This window comes from Phoxinus phoxinus (genome assembly GCF_949152265.1).
Source record: "Phoxinus phoxinus genome assembly, chromosome: 15".
Lineage (NCBI taxonomy): Eukaryota > Metazoa > Chordata > Actinopteri > Cypriniformes > Leuciscidae > Phoxinus > Phoxinus phoxinus.
The window spans coordinates 35,477,172-35,494,602 of record NC_136890.1 but is presented as its reverse complement, the minus strand read 5'-3'; the positions used below and the strand labels follow the sequence as shown (position 1 = coordinate 35,494,602).

The following is a 17,431-nucleotide window of genomic DNA, read 5'->3' as shown; positions in this document are numbered from 1 at the left end:
TACCCCTCCACCGTTGTGCGACGCTCTACCCCTCCGCCGTTGTGCGACGCTCTACCCCTCCGCCGTTGTGCGACGCTCTACCCCTCCGCCGTTGTGCGACGCTCTACCCCTCCGCCGTTGTGCGACGCTCTACCCCTCCGCTGTTGTGCGACGCTCTACCCCTCCGCTGTTGTGCGACGCTCTACCCCTCCGCTGTTGTGCGACGCTCTACCCCTCCGCTGTTGTGCGACGCTCTACCCCTCCGCTGTTGTGCGACGCTCTACCCCTCCGCTGTTGTGCGACGCTCTACCCCTCCGCTGTTGTGCGACGCTCTACCCCTCCGCTGTTGTGCGACGCTCTACCCCTCCGCTGTTGTGCGACGCTCTACCCCTCCGCTGTTGTGCGACGCTCTACCCCTCCGCTGTTGTGCGCCGCTCTACCCCTCCGCTGTTGTGCGACGCTCTACCCCTCCGCTGTTGTGCGACGCTCTACCCCTCCGCTGTTGTGCGACGCTCTACCCCTCCGCTGTTGTGCGACGCTCTACCCCTCCGCTGTTGTGCGACGCTCTACCCCTCCGCTGCGCGCCGCTCTACCCCTCCGCCGTTGTGCGACGCTCTACCCCTCCGCTGTTGTGCGCCGCTCTACCCCTCCGCTGTTGTGCGACGCTCTACCCCTCCGCCGTTGTGCGACGCTCTACCCCTCCGCTGTTGTGCGCCGCTCTACCCCTCCGCCGTTGTGCGACGCTCTACCCCTCCGCTGTTGTGCGACGCTCTACCCCTCCGCCGTTGTGCGACGCTCTACCCCTCCGCTGTTGTGCGCCGCTCTACCCCTCCGCCGTTGTGCGACGCTCTACCCCTCCGCCGTTGTGCGACGCTCTACCCCTCCGCTGTTGTGCGCCGCTCTACCCCTCCGCTGTTGTGCGACGCTCTACGCCTCCGCTGCGCGCCGCTCTACCCCTCCGCCGTTGTGCGACGCTCTACCCCTCCGCTGTTGTGCGCCGCTCTACCCCTCCGCTGTTGTGCGACGCTCTACCCCTCCGCCGTTGTGCGACGCTCTACCCCTCCGCTGTTGTGCGCCGCTCTACCCCTCCGCTGTTGTGCGACGCTCTACGCCTCCGCTGCGCGCCGCTCTACCCCTCCGCCGTTGTGCGACGCTCTACCCCTCCGCTGTTGTGCGCCGCTCTACCCCTCCGCTGTTGTGCGACGCTCTACCCCTCCGCCGTTGTGCGACGCTCTACCCCTCCGCTGTTGTGCGCCGCTCTACCCCTCCGCCGTTGTGCGACGCTCTACCCCTCCGCTGTTGTGCGACGCTCTACCCCTCCGCCGTTGTGCGACGCTCTACCCCTCCGCTGTTGTGCGCCGCTCTACCCCTCCGCCGTTGTGCGACGCTCTACCCCTCCGCCGTTGTGCGACGCTCTACCCCTCCGCTGTTGTGCGCCGCTCTACCCCTCCGCTGTTGTGCGACGCTCTACGCCTCCGCTGCGCGCCGCTCTACCCCTCCGCTGTTGTGCGCCGCTCTACCCCTCCGCTGCGCGCCGCTCTACCCCTCCGCTGTTGTGCGACGCTCTACCCCTCCGCTGTTGTGCGACGCTCTACCCCTCCGCTGTTGTGCGCCGCTCTACCCCTCCGCTGTTGTGCGACGCTCTACCCCTCCGCTGTTGTGCGACGCTCTACCCCTCCGCTGTTGTGCGACGCTCTACCCCTCCGCTGTTGTGCGCCGCTCTACCCCTCCGCTGTTGTGCGACGCTCTACCCCTCCGCTGTTGTGCGACGCTCTACCCCTCCGCTGTTGTGCGACGCTCTACCCCTCCGCTGTTGTGCGACGCTCTACCCCTCCGCTGTTGTGCGACGCTCTACCCCTCCGCTGTTGTGCGCCGCTCTACCCCTCCGCTGTTGTGCGACGCTCTACCCCTCCGCTGTTGTGCGACGCTCTACCCCTCCGCTGCGCGCCGCTCTACCCCATCCGTTTCACCGGATGATTAGCTCTATTTTAAGTAATGAATCATTCTGATTAGAATGATTAGGCTGATTTTGTAGGGGAGTGACTCTACATAAATGACAAGCATAGATAAATACAATAGAACAAAGACACAAATTAAAAAAAATAAACAGTCTAGAACAGTCCGGTACAGAAATGTAATAATCAAATGTAAAATAACACTGCATAGTCTAGTCTTCACTGTATAAATGAACTAATCTTTGGTAAAGCTACAAAAGTGGTATTGTACATGCAGAGAACACAGAACACGAGTTCCTAATGATCGTCAAACCTTGAAATGAATCGGAGAATCACGTGCTTCTCAAACTGTGTTGCCTGGCCCGTACAGATCACGCATCAACTACAATCTCTATACTTGACATCACGATATCGATGCTAAACACATAAATATATTAGCATCGATATCGTGATTACTTGCATATATATATATATAAATAATGCAGCCCTACCTAACAGTTATTAACAGACTCACAGACAGTTAGCAGTGCGGTCACTCTACTCACTGGCTTCTGCTTTGACTTTGTCCATCTCGCCGAGGAGCGCCACCTCTCGATCCATGAGACTGAACAGAGAACAGGAACATTAGAGACAAACAGATTGAATTGACTTTGAACTGCTGGTTTGGTCACAGTGGGCGAGTTTAGATTTCCACGTCTGGGTAACAATCAGGGATTAATGGCATCTGTCCTTTCCCTAAGTTGAAGACATGAACAGAACTCCTATAGGGCTACGTCATTACATGACTCCAAGTAAAATATAAATAAAAGTATTTCATTAAGGTGAATAGTACATGGGGTTTAATTTGTAGTTTAATGAGATGTAATATATGTTGTCAGTGCCGAGAATTTTCGTATGAATAAATACATAAATCCGCCTTTTTAACGTGTACCTTAATGGTCCAGTGGTAGAAATTTCGTCAAGCGTGTCATAGGTTCTGGGTTCTAATCCGCACTCGTATAGTTTTATTTTCTCATCAAAACCGACTATGTTCATCAGTGGTTGTATATCAAGCAGGGACACGTTTGTGTGCATTATATTTTGTGATTTCACCGGAACAAATAGAGAGTCTCTGCAATGGATTGAAGCGCGCGTCTGAGTGAAGAGAGTGCGGTGTGTGCCAACACTGTATCCGTGCCACTAAACGCAGCGGCAACGAGCACTTTGATCACTTGATAAATAAATAAAAACACATTTCTGCGCTAGATCGTCTCTTATTTAACAAGTGAACGAAATTAATGCTCTGCTAGATAACTGGAGATGTTTTATTTATATGTATTGGAACATTCGAATCAAAATAAAATGTTCCTCTGTGAAATGAGCTTGTGACATGTTTTGACTCCACTCCTCAAAGAATCGGAATCAGAATCGTTCAAATTAAAACGATGCCCAACCCTGTATGAATGCGTGTGTGATTGTGTTAGTGTATGCTTGAGCGAACGCGTTAGTGTATGTGTGAATATGTGAGTGTTAGTGCATGCATGAGTGTGTAGATGTATGTGTGAATGTGTGAATGCGTGTGTGATTGTGTGAGTGCATGCGTGAGCGCGTTGTGACGACGAGTGATCTGCTATTTAAAACGCACGTCCTCGACGAGTGATCTGCTATTTAAAACGCACGTCCTCGACGAGTGATCTGCTATTTAAAACGCGCGTCCTCGACGAGTGATCTGCTATTTAAAATGCGCGTCCTCGACGAGTGATCTGCTATTTAAAACGCACGTCCTCGACGAGTGATCTGCTATTTAAAACGCGCGTCCTCGACGAGTGATCTGCTATTTAAAACGCACGTCCTCGACGAGTGATCTGCTATTTAAAACGCACGTCCTCGACGAGTGATCTGCTATTTAAAACGCGCGTCCTCGACGAGTGATCTGCTATTTAAAACGCGCGTCCTCAACGTGCGCTTTGGGGTCACCGAAAACTCACGTTTTTGACGCGCATTTATTGTAACAAAAATGGGCGAAGAAGACGTGTTTTGAGGAGGACAAAACGCACGTTATGAACGTGTAAACCAAACAGGCAGTGCAAACGTGTGTGAAGTGTCCATATAGGCGAAAAGAACGTGCTCGTTCCCTATAGTGTTCTCGAAATCGCACGTCGAAAGGGTGTGAGGTCTTATGTCCCCATATGTGCTTTAGGACTCTTGTATGGTCATTAAACCCAAGCAAAACAGCATGGAATTATCGATGGCAAATTTGACAGGACTATAATTGGTGAGTTATTAGAATCTATAGTTATCATTTAGGTAAAAAAATAAAAGAAGAAAGAAAACAGACAGTAGTTTATTTCAGCGCCTCGGACAGTCCCCTACTCCCTTGGTTCAAGACACATCTCGCACATTTTCACGCACATAAACTAATAATGACCTGCACTTCTACAGCATTTATTGATCTTTGCTAATGGTAATTTCAACGTTTACTATAATTATTAAAATCAGAAGTTGTATTTGTTAACATTTCTTAATGCACTGCGAACTAACAGGGTACTAAAAGGGTACACTTCTCAGATTAGTAAAGAGGTAATACAAAGTTGTAAAAGTAAAGTTTAAAAAAAGTTATGAAGTTTAAGTTTATGAACATTTTAAATAGATAAAATATATATTGTTGTTTTTTTATATGCATTTACAAAACATTTTCAACTAAAACTTAAAGTAAATCCATGATAAATATTTGAACAAGTTCTGGGCCAGATTTTAGCTTGATACCAAACTATTCCACTAGATGACATCCAGACTCCACCGATGACTCTTCAATTTCCATATGTTTTTAGTGATCTGAACCTTATATTTCCATATTATTCCAAATACAGGTGCTGGTCATATAATTAGAATATCATGAAAAAGTTGATTTAATTCAGTAATTCCATTCAAAAAGTGAAACTTTTTTGAAAATATTATATTCATTCATTACACACAGACTGATAAATTTCAAATGTTTATTTCCCCTCCCCACAGTGGCCATTCCCTATTCTTCTCACACTCATTGGCCTGCCACACATTCCGGATTCATTGACGCGCCCCTTCCACGTTTAACGTGCTGGTCACACATGTGCGACTGGATGTAAAATTCAGTCGCACACTCAAATTTTGGTCACAAAATGCAACCATTTAGTCGCAGTCTGGAGCCCTGTTAGTGTATGTGTGAATGTATGTGTGAATGTGTGTGCGAGTGTGTGCATGCATGAGTGTGTTAGTGTATGTGTGAATGCGTGTGCGAGTGTGTGCATGCATGAGTGTGTTAGTGTATGTGTGAATGCGAGTGTGTACGCGTGCATGAGTGTTCGTGTCTCTGTGTGTGTGTGTGTGTGTGTGTGTGTTACCAGCACTGCAGCTCCGCAAACGTCTGCTTCATTCTCTTGATGGATAAGTCCATCTCGTCCTTCACCACGACTCTGTAGCGAGACAGTGACGCCGCACATCTCTGCAGGTCCTTCACGGAGCGATCCACGTTCGGCCCTGACAAAACACCAAACATTTACAACACTAGCATCTCACACAGTCACCTAATGCCTCGTTTCCACTGAGCAGTACGGTAGGGTACGGGACAGTACGGTACGGTTCGGGTCTGTTAACCATGATCTGGCTAGCGTTTCCACTGCCAACAGTACCCATACTTGATAGGCGTGGTGTTTCGATCTACGTCATTTTCGCGCGAAGAAGAACATAGTAAACTACAATGGATGACATACAGCAGATCTAGTTCTTGCTCCTCGACATGTATGATGTTTGTCACAAGAAGACAAGCGCCGACATTAGGCTTTTCTCAATAAAGTACGCAAAGTTTGTACTTGCCATGTACTTGTACTACATGCAAATGGTAGGCTACAGCGCGTTCTTAAAAGCGTCACTCAGCTTGCGCTGCTACTCCGGTTATCTCTGTCACTCGGTATGTACATTTTAAGCAACAATAAAACTAAATATGTTATAAACACCACTCTGCCTCTTTTCGTTTTCATTTAAATAAATTAAACATATAGGGACACAAATGTGGTTCATGCGCAATGCATATTGATTATTCACTGCACGTTATACGTTATTCTATTTGTAACAAAACGAAATTTAAAACACACCCCTAACGTTACCTCTTTTCGTTTAACAAATAAATAAAATAAACATATTCCAGGCAATATATGCATTTGTACAAATGTTGCAATAAACATCAGTGATAATCTTGTAATAAAAAATGACAATAAACCATATTTATTTTTGTAAAATTTCAGTTATCAATAATAGCCTATATAAAAGTTTAAGTAAAGTACAAGAAGCTATACAATAAGAAATAAAGCAAACAATTCAGTCAAATATCCAAATGCAGCGCTCTAGTCTAACATTACAAGTAAACACAAATATAACGTTATTATGAAACTAAACTTAGCCCTCTAAGCCATGATATATTTACGAGACCAAAGATCGCCCGTTAGGTCTACACAAAACGAATTATATCTTATGTTTAACCACTACCGTCGGAGTCAGCGACGAACTAGCCGAGGAAAGGCTCATCCAGCCGGGAAACATGAGCGCCGAGCGCCCGCTGAACGCATGGATCTCACAACCGGGGGGAAAAATAATCATCTTTATAAATAAACCACAGATTTGAGCTTTAAACAACTACATTCTCGCCTGAAAAACTCTTAAAATTACATTTCGTGATACAGTAACAGTAGTATTGTATTAAACTATATAAAAAAAATGGCGCTTATGTTGTCATTCCTCTTGTAGCACGCGCAAGTGACGATTCTCTGTCAACCAATCAACGTCCTGGAGTGATCTAGCTCCAACTTTTAGTACCGTTTCACTGTGCTAGGTACCCCAATGGAAGGGTACCTAAAAAGTGGTACAGTACGGCATTTTGGTACCATTCAAAACTTTTGATAGTGGAAACGCAAATAAATGCGTACCGTTCCGTACCGCTCAGTGGAAACAAGCCATAAGAGAGCACAACATCTCATGATGGATCTCTAAGGTCACTCCGAGCATGAAGAGTGTACTAGTGTTCACTCAAGCGTGTGCTTGTGACGCATGAGCCACAAAACTACCAGCCATTGGACATCGTCAAGAATTAAACATTCTGTACCAATCTAAACAAAAGTTTGGATACACTTTTCACTACTGTATGTCTCTTAATAAAAGAAGTTTAAAAAGCCTCATTATTATGATGATGAACATGAAAAAAAAGATGAAGAGTGCGTCACATGATTATTACCATATTTCCATTTGTGTAATTTCAGCGATGATCACTGCACTATTATTCTAATGCGGTCAGAATAAAGAACGAGTCGATGGGTTAGGGTTGGCCTCAGCCTATAGAGCCGATGGGTTAGGGTTGGCCTCAGCCTATAGAGCCGATGGGTTAGGGTTGGCCTCAGCCTATAGAGCCGATGGGTTAGGGTTGGCCTCAGCCTATAGAGCCGATGGGTTAGGGTTGGCCTCAGCCTATAGAGCCGATGGGTTAGGGTTGGCCTCAGCCTATAGAGCCGATGGGTTAGGGTTGGCCTCAGCCTATAGAGCCGATGGGTTAGGGTTGGCCTCAGCCTATAGAGCCGATGGGTTAGGGTTGGCCTCAGCCTATAGTGCCGATGGGTTAGGGTTGGCCTCAGCCTATAGAGCCGATGGGTTAGGGTTGGCCTCAGCCTATAGAGCCGATGGGTTAGGGTTGGCCTCAGCCTATAGAGCCGATGGGTTAGGGTTGGCCTCAGCCTATAGAGCCGATGGGTTAGGGTTGGCCTCAGCCTATAGAGCCGATGGGTTAGGGTTGGCCTCAGCCTATAGAGCCGAAGGGTTAGGGTTGGCCTCAGCCTATAGAGCCGAAGGGTTAGGGTTGGCCTCAGCCTATAGAGTCGATGGGTTAGGGTTGGCCTCAGCCTATAGTGCCGATGGGTTAGGGTTGGCCTCAGCCTATAGAGTCAATGGGTTAGGGTTGGCCTCAGCCTATAGTGCCGATGGGTTAGGGTTGGCCTCAGCCTATAGTGCCGATGGGTTAGGGTTGGCCTCAGCCTATAGTGCCGATGGGTTAGGGTTGGCCTCAGCCTATAGTGCCGATGGGTTAGGGTTGGCCTCAGCCTATAGAGCCGATGGGTTAGGGTTGGCCTCAGCCTATAGTGCCGATGGGTTAGGGTTGGCCTCAGCCTATAGAGTCAATGGGTTAGGGTTGGCCTCAGCCCATAGTGCCGATGGGTTAGGGTTGGCCTCAGCCTATAGTGCCGATGGGTTAGGGTTGGCCTCAGCCTATAGTGCCGATGGGTTAGGGTTGGCCTCAGCCTATAGAGCCGATGACAGGGCTGGTACCACAGGTTCTCATTCGCCCGATTATTTTTAGAGCAGACAGGGAGACTAGCGACAGCAAATCAGTCACATTAAAGTCATAAACAAATTACCAGCGATCTTCCGGGCAGCAGAACCTCGCCATGCGTCTTCGAAGGGAATGGGCATCGAGGGATTCTGGGAGCTGGAAACCGGCTTGGACTGAGACTTGTTACTACGGAAACCGTGATGGTTCTGCCGCGGCCCGTCAGTGGTGCCGGGGCTTGATGAGGACGTGACCTCTCCACCTGCAGAGAGGAACCCCGTCAGCACCAGCAGAAGACAGAATAGCATCACATGACCTCAGCTAACACACCTGTGGCCTCTGAAGCCTCCGGGACGGCCGTCTCCGAGTCGAGCTCCGCTGCGTCCAGAGAAACACAGTCCAGCTGCTCACTCAGAGAGTCCAGGGACTCGCACTCGGCGGCCGCAGAGCCGTTCGCATGGAAGCCGTTCACAGCCTCCTGACACTCAGCGTCTGGGGGAGATTCGGCAGGAGTCGAGTCTGCGGGAACATCGATCTGGGCTTTCGGCTTCTTCTTCTTCTTGGGCTGTGAATCAGAGCAAACTCATGTAACACTGAAGGAGAGCAGGAAACCAGGCACTGATCATTAAACTTTATCCTGCCTTGCATCACATACACGTTTAACCCTTTTGTGTCAATTTTAAAATAGTTAATCTGAGGTTTTGAGAGGACAAAAACACCCATGACAGATTGTTGAAGTGAAAAGAGGTTATAGAGGTTTTAGTTTATGACTTATATTTTTTAAATAATATATATATTTCAAAAAGCATTTTGAACTCAAAAACTGCTAGAAAATCAAAGCTATAAAAAATTTTTTTCCAAATTTGAGGTTTTTAACAAGTTTTTGTTTGGTCGCAGAAACATTTAGTTTTTTCATTAGATGCCAGCAAAGCTGCAGCGGTAAAGACAGCAGCTGGCAGATCACACACACACAAAAGTGAGTATTTGCTTTATAGGCCTGAGAACATGGGCCTATCTGGATTTTTTTTTTTTTTTTACAAAAAAAATATTTTTAAGCCTTGCTAACTAAATGAAAGCCTATTAACAAAGACTGAATAATTTTATAGATACCCTAGGATTAAAAATTTTATTTGCAGTTTTAATCGATTTCAATGGGGACATTTTTGCCCTTAAGCCCCTACAAGTGCAAATATTTTGTGTACCTACTGTAAAATATATTTATGAAAGGAAATGCGGGTGAAATATTGAAATTCCAATGAAAAAAAATTCCACTTCTGTCAATATGTATGCTATTAGAATTAACAGTGGATTTTTATTTATTTTTAAGAAAAAGACAAAACTATCCTTAAGGACACACAGGGGTTAAATTGCATGTTTTGTTAACGGTTCATGATCATCATACATTTATGATTTCCTCACCTTCTTTTTCCCAGTGGTATTCCACTCCTTTAGGATCTCCACGGCACTACCTGACAGCGTGCACACACACACACATAATTTTACAGTAGCGACAGCAATGAGAGCAGTCATGCGAGTCAGAGATCACACTAAAAACTCTTTTTTTTTTACCAGACTGTGATGACGTGTTTTTTATATATATTTTAAATATGCATAAACATTATTAAAACTATACTTAGTATTATATAACCTCAAATTACAAAAATTGCACACAAAAAAACAAAGTGAACGCTGCTGTGAGTGTTTCTAATACAATGGCTGTGGGAGTGACGGTAAAACTGCCGTTATCAAACTCTAACTTTTTTTCCTCTTTTGAAAGTTGTGAAAACACGATTTAGTTTTTCTATTGCTATTTGAGCAATTGGGAACAATATTCACTGTGTGGTAATGTAGTCTCTCATTCACCATTATAGAATTACCCAACTATGACGAAACCCGGAAATGTGAAAAGGGCCAATGGAGCAACATTTGCATTGAGTGTGTGTTCGTACCTTCAACAAACGCCTGCACCGCTCGATCCACGCAGTTCTCGAAGTGCTGCAGCACCAGAGCGATCTCATTATTGCTCTTATTGGGAACCACAGCTCGCACAGCGTTTATCTGACAAGAGCAAAAACATTCAGTGAGTCGAGCCGCCGGTTCATTGGAAAGAGTGAAAAACACGGACACAAAGAGCATCATAAATAACAGCCAACAAATCTCTCATTGCATTTTCAGGCTGGCAGGGGCCGTTCACTCAGAACCATTCGCGTCTCTCATTCTGTGTAAGCGGTCCTCAAGACAAACATTAGTACCTTTTCTTTCATCTTCTCAAAAGTTCCTCCTTGAGACATCACCATTTTTGAGTGCGTGTCGAACACCACTCCTGACACATCTGGAGGAAGAAGAGGGGAGGAAACATTCTTAGACATTTCCACGTGTTCAGTTGGAAACGCAGCTTGACTTCATCAGCGGAGAGAGTCTTGGCAGAGGATCTCGGTTAAAGCTTTTACCCAAAAATATGTAGGTCAAGAGAAGAGCCAGGGAGGGACGTCCCGAATCCTGATCCGAATCAGAACAATTTAACATGAAGTATCTGCTGAAATCAACTTCCAATCCCATTCTTGTAATTTTGCTAAGTTTCACACTCAAGTACATTAAGGCCCCGATATACTCACAGCAAAAGTTTTTTTTTCGTTCTTCGTTTAGGGGTAAAATGAAGTTTGAAATACATGAGCAGCATTTTACTGCTGAGGGCCACGGCTAGATGAATATGCAATGTGCTGTGCGCTTTCCTCTCAATAAAATACACGCAACAAAATTGAGGAAAAACAAACAAAACAAAAAATAAAAAAAACATTTAAAAAGCATTTGATAATAGCAACGTGGTCTAGTTTGCACAAGCTCTACAGCACTCCAGTGAAGTCAGGTTTATTTATACATCACTTTATAGACTAGATCAGAGGGTCTCAACCCTTTGGAACTAAAGCCTCCCCAATCATGTGGCAGACAGAACAAGAGATTGACGAGCGCACAGCATTTGAGCGCACACATAATATCTGAGCGAGAGCCATGAGACCACTGTATATTTGCGAATGCGTGTCCAGTTGTGTGCGAGAGAAAAATCCTCCCGCAAGTGGAGAGATTCATTTCATGGATGCTCTCTCGCGTTACAATAATGCGCTCTCGACATTTGCCATTAAAATAACGCCATAGAAACGGCCTCAAATTAACTATAAAAATGAGAAGAAAGTCTTGTCTGAAAGCTGCAATCATTTTTTATTATTGGTTAAAATTAATGGAGAATATCTGGTGTTTTTCCTCGGCGCCTCGGTCTCTGACCCAAATTATTTAACCAAAATCTTTACTGAAGTAATGGCCGAATTGTCGTTTCTGTCCTTCAACATGTTGAGCGACTGTGTTGATCCAAGGAGAGATATTTATCCGTTTCTTGCACATGACAGCAAAGTTGAGAAACATGCAACATTTCTATTAATCAGCCGATCACGCCAAAGATCCAACGAACGTACTGACTTTGTCAGAAAGAAGCAAGATGTTGGCATCTCTCCCTTGCATCGAAGTGTTCAACAAATCCAACCTGTCGAATACGTTTACAAGGTATGACAACTGCGCTGACCACAGGGGTCGTCCAGGTCCGCTCAAGGCTAGATTACTGTAATGCTCTACTGGGTGGTTGCCCTGCACGCTTAATAAACAAACTACAGCTAGTTCAAAACGCAGCAGCTCGAGTTCTTACCAGAACCAGGAAGTACGACCATATTAGCCCCGTTCTATCAACACTGCATTGGCTGCCTATTAAACATTGTTATTAATCGGCAATATTTTAAAATGTATACAAACCACTAAATGGTACTTGAGCGAGCTCTCAAAGGGATGCTCCACCGTTTTTTCATATTAAACTGTTATTCCCTTAACTAAGACGAGTTGATACATACCTCTCTCGTCTCAGTGTGTGCACTTAATCGCTCTGGCGCGCAGTGACACTTTGATAGCACTTAGCTTAGCCCAGTTCATTCATTAGGGACCAAACAGATGAAGTGAGAAGCGACCAAACACCTCCACGTTTTCCCTGTTTAAATACAGTTACACGACCAAGTATGGTGACAAAAAAAAAAGTGGCGCTTTTCTAAGCGAGTTAAAAAGGATAACTATAATGTATGGCGGAATAGCACTTGGGAGCACTTCGACTTGGCGCAGTAATATCATCAGTCGAAGTGCTCCTAGTGCTATTCCGCCATACATTATAGTTATCCTTTTTACTCGTGTAACTGCATTTAAATAGGGAAAGCGCTTCTAACTTCATCTCTGTTTGGTCCCTAATGAATGAACTGGGCTAAGCTAAATGCTATCAAAGTGTCGCTGCGCGCCAGAGCGATTAAGTGCACACACTGAGATGAGAGAGGTATGCATCAACTCGTCTTAGTTAAGGGAAGGGAAACAGTTTAATATGACAAAACGGTGGAGTATCCCTTTAACGCATTATAGTCCTTCACGTCTATTGCGATCTCAAAATTCTGGCCAGTTGATAATACCTAGAATATCGAAATCAACTACAGCCGGTAGATCCTTTTCCTATTTAGCACCAAAACTTAGCCAAAACCCAGCCAATCTGCAAGAGAACCAAACTGATAAAAGACTGCAGTTTTACTAGTACAGTAACTATTACAGTGCAGATTTTCAAGTTAATTACAAAAAGGCAGACCTACAATTTACACAAAGAATCTTTAAAGTTGCAGCGTGTGGATTTCTCAAACCCTTGAACGGTGAAACTGATAAGACATACAGCTGGTTAGAAATCCCAGCCATAAAGCAGCCGGACGGCAGTGGCGTGTGTTTTAATCGGGTCAAAGGCTGTTCAAAAGATGCTGCTGCTTACAGTTTACAGTGTGTTTTGCTCTGTTTAGCCCCGCCACACACGCACTCGATCAGAGTTCAGGCCAGGAATTTGCAAAGTCATTGAAACGCAAAGTTTTCATTTGCCAAACAAAACTGGAGACTGCAGACATAGCATCTAAACTGCAAAGAAAGAAGTAAAGAAAGGTTTCATCAAGTGCAAACGTAGTCTAGTCTTTGACGTGATTTGTGTTTCTACCAGAGATCCTCATCTGAACGACGTCCAGCAGTCCCAGAGCGTCCCAGGCCCGCAGAAAGAGTGAATCAGCGGGTCACATGACCACTTTCTCCCGCATCTGCATCTGCTCTAACTCTGAATGCAGGCAAATAAACCTCACTGAACCAAGATAAAAGCCATAAACAAAAGGCACAAATGATGTTATCAGTGCTTTAATGTTCTCAGGTCTCTAACAACAGAAAGTCAAATGTAAGATAAAACTAATAAAACACTGGGACAGAAACATGTTTCAGATCATCGACGAGCAGGAACACGGCTCTTCATTGGCCACTGCCATGATAGAGAGATCTAGATCTATATAGAACAACTATAGCTAGAGTACATACTTCATATTTACTTAAACATACAAATATAAAAATGTGAAAAACTACAGAAAAAGTGCAATGTTCCAACAAAAAGTTAAGACAAAGCGAGTTCTAACTGTAATAACCATCGGGTCCGAACGGCTTAGATTTCCACTTAAGCCCGGTTCAGCAGGGTTACAATCCGTTCTCGGCCCAGAATCCTCAGCGGGGTTAGCAACTGGGGTGGGGAAAATCTCTTAGATGCATCGCGATGCGGACGATTCTGAATCGAATCACAAATGTCAAAAAACGATATTCTAAAATGTTAATTGATAATATGACGTTGACGGAAGGCAAAAGGCGCCTGGACCGTGTGTGGCGACGATAGACCCCGATTGGCTGCGATGCCCGGCGATAGACCCCGACTGGCTGCGATGCGCGGCGATAGACCCCGATTGGCTGCGATGCTCGGCGATAGACCCCGATTGGCTGCGATGCTCGGCGATAGACCCCGATTGGCTGCGATGCTCGGCGATAGACCCCGATTGGCTGCGATGCTCGGCGATAGACCCCGATTGGCTGCGATGCTCGGCGATAGACCCCGACTGGCTGCGATGCGCGGCGATAGACCCCGACTGGCTGCGATGCGCGGCGATAGACCCCGACTGGCTGCGATGCGCGGCGATAGACCCCGACTGGCTGCGATGCGCGGCGATAAACCCCGACTGGCTGCGATGCCTGGCGATAGACCCCGACTGGCTGCGATGCGCGGCGATAAACCCCGACTGGCTGCGATGCGCGGCGATAGACCCCGATTGGCTGCGATGCTCGGCGATAGACCCCGACTGGCTGCGATGCCCGGCGATAAACCCCGACTGGCTGCGATGCGCGGCGATAGACCCCGATTGGCTGCGATGCTCGGCGATAGACCTCGACTGGCTGCGATGATCGGCGATAGACCTCGACTGGCTGCGATGCGCGGCGATAGACCCCGAGTGGCTGCGATGCCCGGCGATAGACCTCGACTGGCTGCGATGCTCGGCGATAGACCTCGACTGGCTGCGATGCTCGGCGATAGACCCCGATTGGCTGCGATGCTCGGCGATAGACCCCGACTGGCTGCGATGCCCGGCGATAGACCCCGACTGGCTGCGATGCTCGGCGATAGACCCCGACTGGCTGCGATGCTCGGCGATAGACCCCGATTGGCTGCGATGCCCGGCGATAGACCCCGATTGGCTGCGATGCTCGGCGATAGACCCCGACTGGCTGCGATGCCCGGCGATAGACCCCGATTGGCTGCGATGCCCGGCGATAGACCCCGACTGGCTGCGATGCCCGGCGATAGACCCCGACTGGCTGCGATGCTCGGCGATAGACCTCGACTGGCTGCGATGCTCGGCGATAGACCCCGATTGGCTGCGATGCCCGGCGATAGACCCCGACTGGCTGCGATGCCCGGCGATAGACCCCGACTGGCTGCGATGCCCGGCGATCGACCCCGACTGGCTGCGATGCCCGGCGATCGACCCCGACTGGCTGCGATGCGCGGCGATAGACCCCGACTGGCTGCGATGCCCGGCGATAGACCCCGACTGGCTGCGATGCCCGGCGATAGACCCCGACTGGCTGCGATGCCCGGCGATAGACCCCGACTGGCTGCGATGCCCGGCGATAGACCCCGACTGGCTGCGATGCGCGGCGATAGACCCCGACTGGCTGCGATGCCCGGCGATAGACCCCGACTGGCTGCGATGCGCGGCGATAAACCCCGACTGGCTGCGATGCCCGGCGATAGACCCCGACTGGCTGCGATGCCCGGCGATAGACCCCGACTGGCTGCGATGCCCGGCGATAGACCCCGACTGGCTGCGATGCCCGGCGATAGACCCCGACTGGCTGCGATGCCCGGCGATAAACCCCGACTGGCTGCGATGCGCGGCGATAAACCCCGACTGGCTGCGATGCGCGGCGATAAACCCCGACTGGCTGCGATAAACCCCGACTGGCGGCGATAAACCCCGACTGGCTGCGATGCGCTGCGATAAACCCCGACTGGCTGCGATGCGCGGCGATAGACCCCGACTGGCTGCGATGCGCGGCGATAGACCCCGACTGGCTGCGATGCGCGGCGATAGACCCCGACTGGCTGCGATGCGCGGCGATAGACCCCGACTGGCTGCGATGCGCGGCGATAGACCCCGACTGGCTGCGATGCGCGGCGATAGACCCCGACTGGCTGCGATGCGCGGCGATAGACCCCGACTGGCTGCGATGCGCGGCGATAGACCCCGACTGGCTGCGATGCGCGGCGATAGACCCCGACTGGCTGCGATGCCCGGCGATAAACCCCGACTGGCTGCGATGCGCGGCGATAGACCCCGACTGGCTGCGATAAACCCCGACTGGCTGCGATGCGCGGCGATAGACCCCGACTGGCTGCGATGCGCGGCGATAGACCCCGATTGGCTGCGATGCGCGGCGATAGACCCCGACTGGCTGCGATGCCCGGCGATAAACCCCGACTGGCTGCGATGCGCGGCGATAGACCCCGACTGGCTGCGATGCGCGGCGATAAACCCCGACTGGCTGCGATGCGCGGCGATAGACCCCGACTGGCTGCGATGCGCGGCGATAGACCCCGACTGGCTGCGATGCGCGGCGATAAACCCCGACTGGCTGCGATGCGCGGCGATAAACCCTGACTGGCTGCGATGAGCGGCGATAGACCCCGATTGGCTGCGATGCTCGGCGATAGACCCCGACTGGCTGCGATGCCCGGCGATAAACCCCGACTGGCTGCGATGCGCGGCGATAGACCCCGATTGGCTGCGATGCTCGGCGATAGACCCCGACTGGCTGCGATGCCCGGCGATAAACCCCGACTGGCTGCGATGCGCGGCGATAAACCCCGACTGGCTGCGATGCGCGGCGATAGACCCCGACTGGCTGCGATGCGCGGCGATAGACCCCGATTGGCTGCGATGCTCGGCGATAGACCCCGACTGGCTGCGATGCCCGGCGATAAACCCCGACTGGCTGCGATGCCCGGCGATAAACCCCGACTGGCTGCGATGCGCGGCGATAAACCCCGACTGGCTGCGATGCGCGGCGATAGACCCCGACTGGCTGCGATGCCCGGCGATAAACCCCGACTGGCTGCGATGCGCGGCGATAGACCCCGACTGGCTGCGATGCCCGGCGATAAACCCCGATTGGCTGCGATGCTCGGCGATAGACCCCGATTGGCTGCGATGCTCGGCGATAGACCCCGACTGGCTGCGATGCTCGGCGATAGACCCCGACTGGCTGCGATGCGCGGCGATAGACCCCGATTGGCTGCGATGCTCGGCGATAGACCCCGATTGGCTGCGATGCTCGGCGATAGACCTCGACTGGCTGCGATGCTCGGCGATAGACCCCGACTGGCTGCGATGCGCGGCGATAGACCCCGATTGGCTGCGATGCTCGGCGATAGACCCCGACTGGCTGCGATGCGCGGCGATAGACCCCGATTGGCTGCGATGCTCGGCGATAGACCCCGATTGGCTGCGATGCTCGGCGATAGACCCCGACTGGCTGCGATGCCCGGCGATAGACCCCGATTGGCTGCGATGCTCGGCGATAGACCCCGATTGGCTGCGATGCTCGGCGATAGACCCCGATTGGCTGCGATGCGCGGCGATAGACCCCGACTGGCTGCGATGCGCGGCGATAGACCCCGATTGGCTGCGATGCTCGGCGATAGACCCCGACTGGCTGCGATGCGCGGCGATAGACCCCGATTGGCTGCGATGCT

General features: G+C 49.7%; 1 protein-coding gene across 3 annotated transcripts in view; it reads right to left on the bottom strand.

Moving 5' to 3' along the window:
- The window catches only part of spats2 (spermatogenesis associated serine rich 2), a 29,627-nt gene that overhangs the window by 5,004 nt on the left and 7,192 nt on the right, over positions 1-17,431 (bottom strand). For all 3 annotated transcript variants that reach the window (XM_079638305.1, XM_079638306.1, XM_079638307.1), the window contains exons 3-9: positions 10,512-10,591; positions 10,209-10,317; positions 9,679-9,728; positions 8,590-8,824; positions 8,348-8,521; positions 5,294-5,429; positions 2,480-2,538 (exon numbers count right to left, since the gene is read on the bottom strand). In XM_079638305.1, coding sequence (XP_079494431.1) covers positions 2,480-2,538; positions 5,294-5,429; positions 8,348-8,521; positions 8,590-8,824; positions 9,679-9,728; positions 10,209-10,317; positions 10,512-10,591 — 843 coding nt within the window. The remainder of the gene's footprint in view (positions 1-2,479; positions 2,539-5,293; positions 5,430-8,347; positions 8,522-8,589; positions 8,825-9,678; positions 9,729-10,208; positions 10,318-10,511; positions 10,592-17,431) is intronic.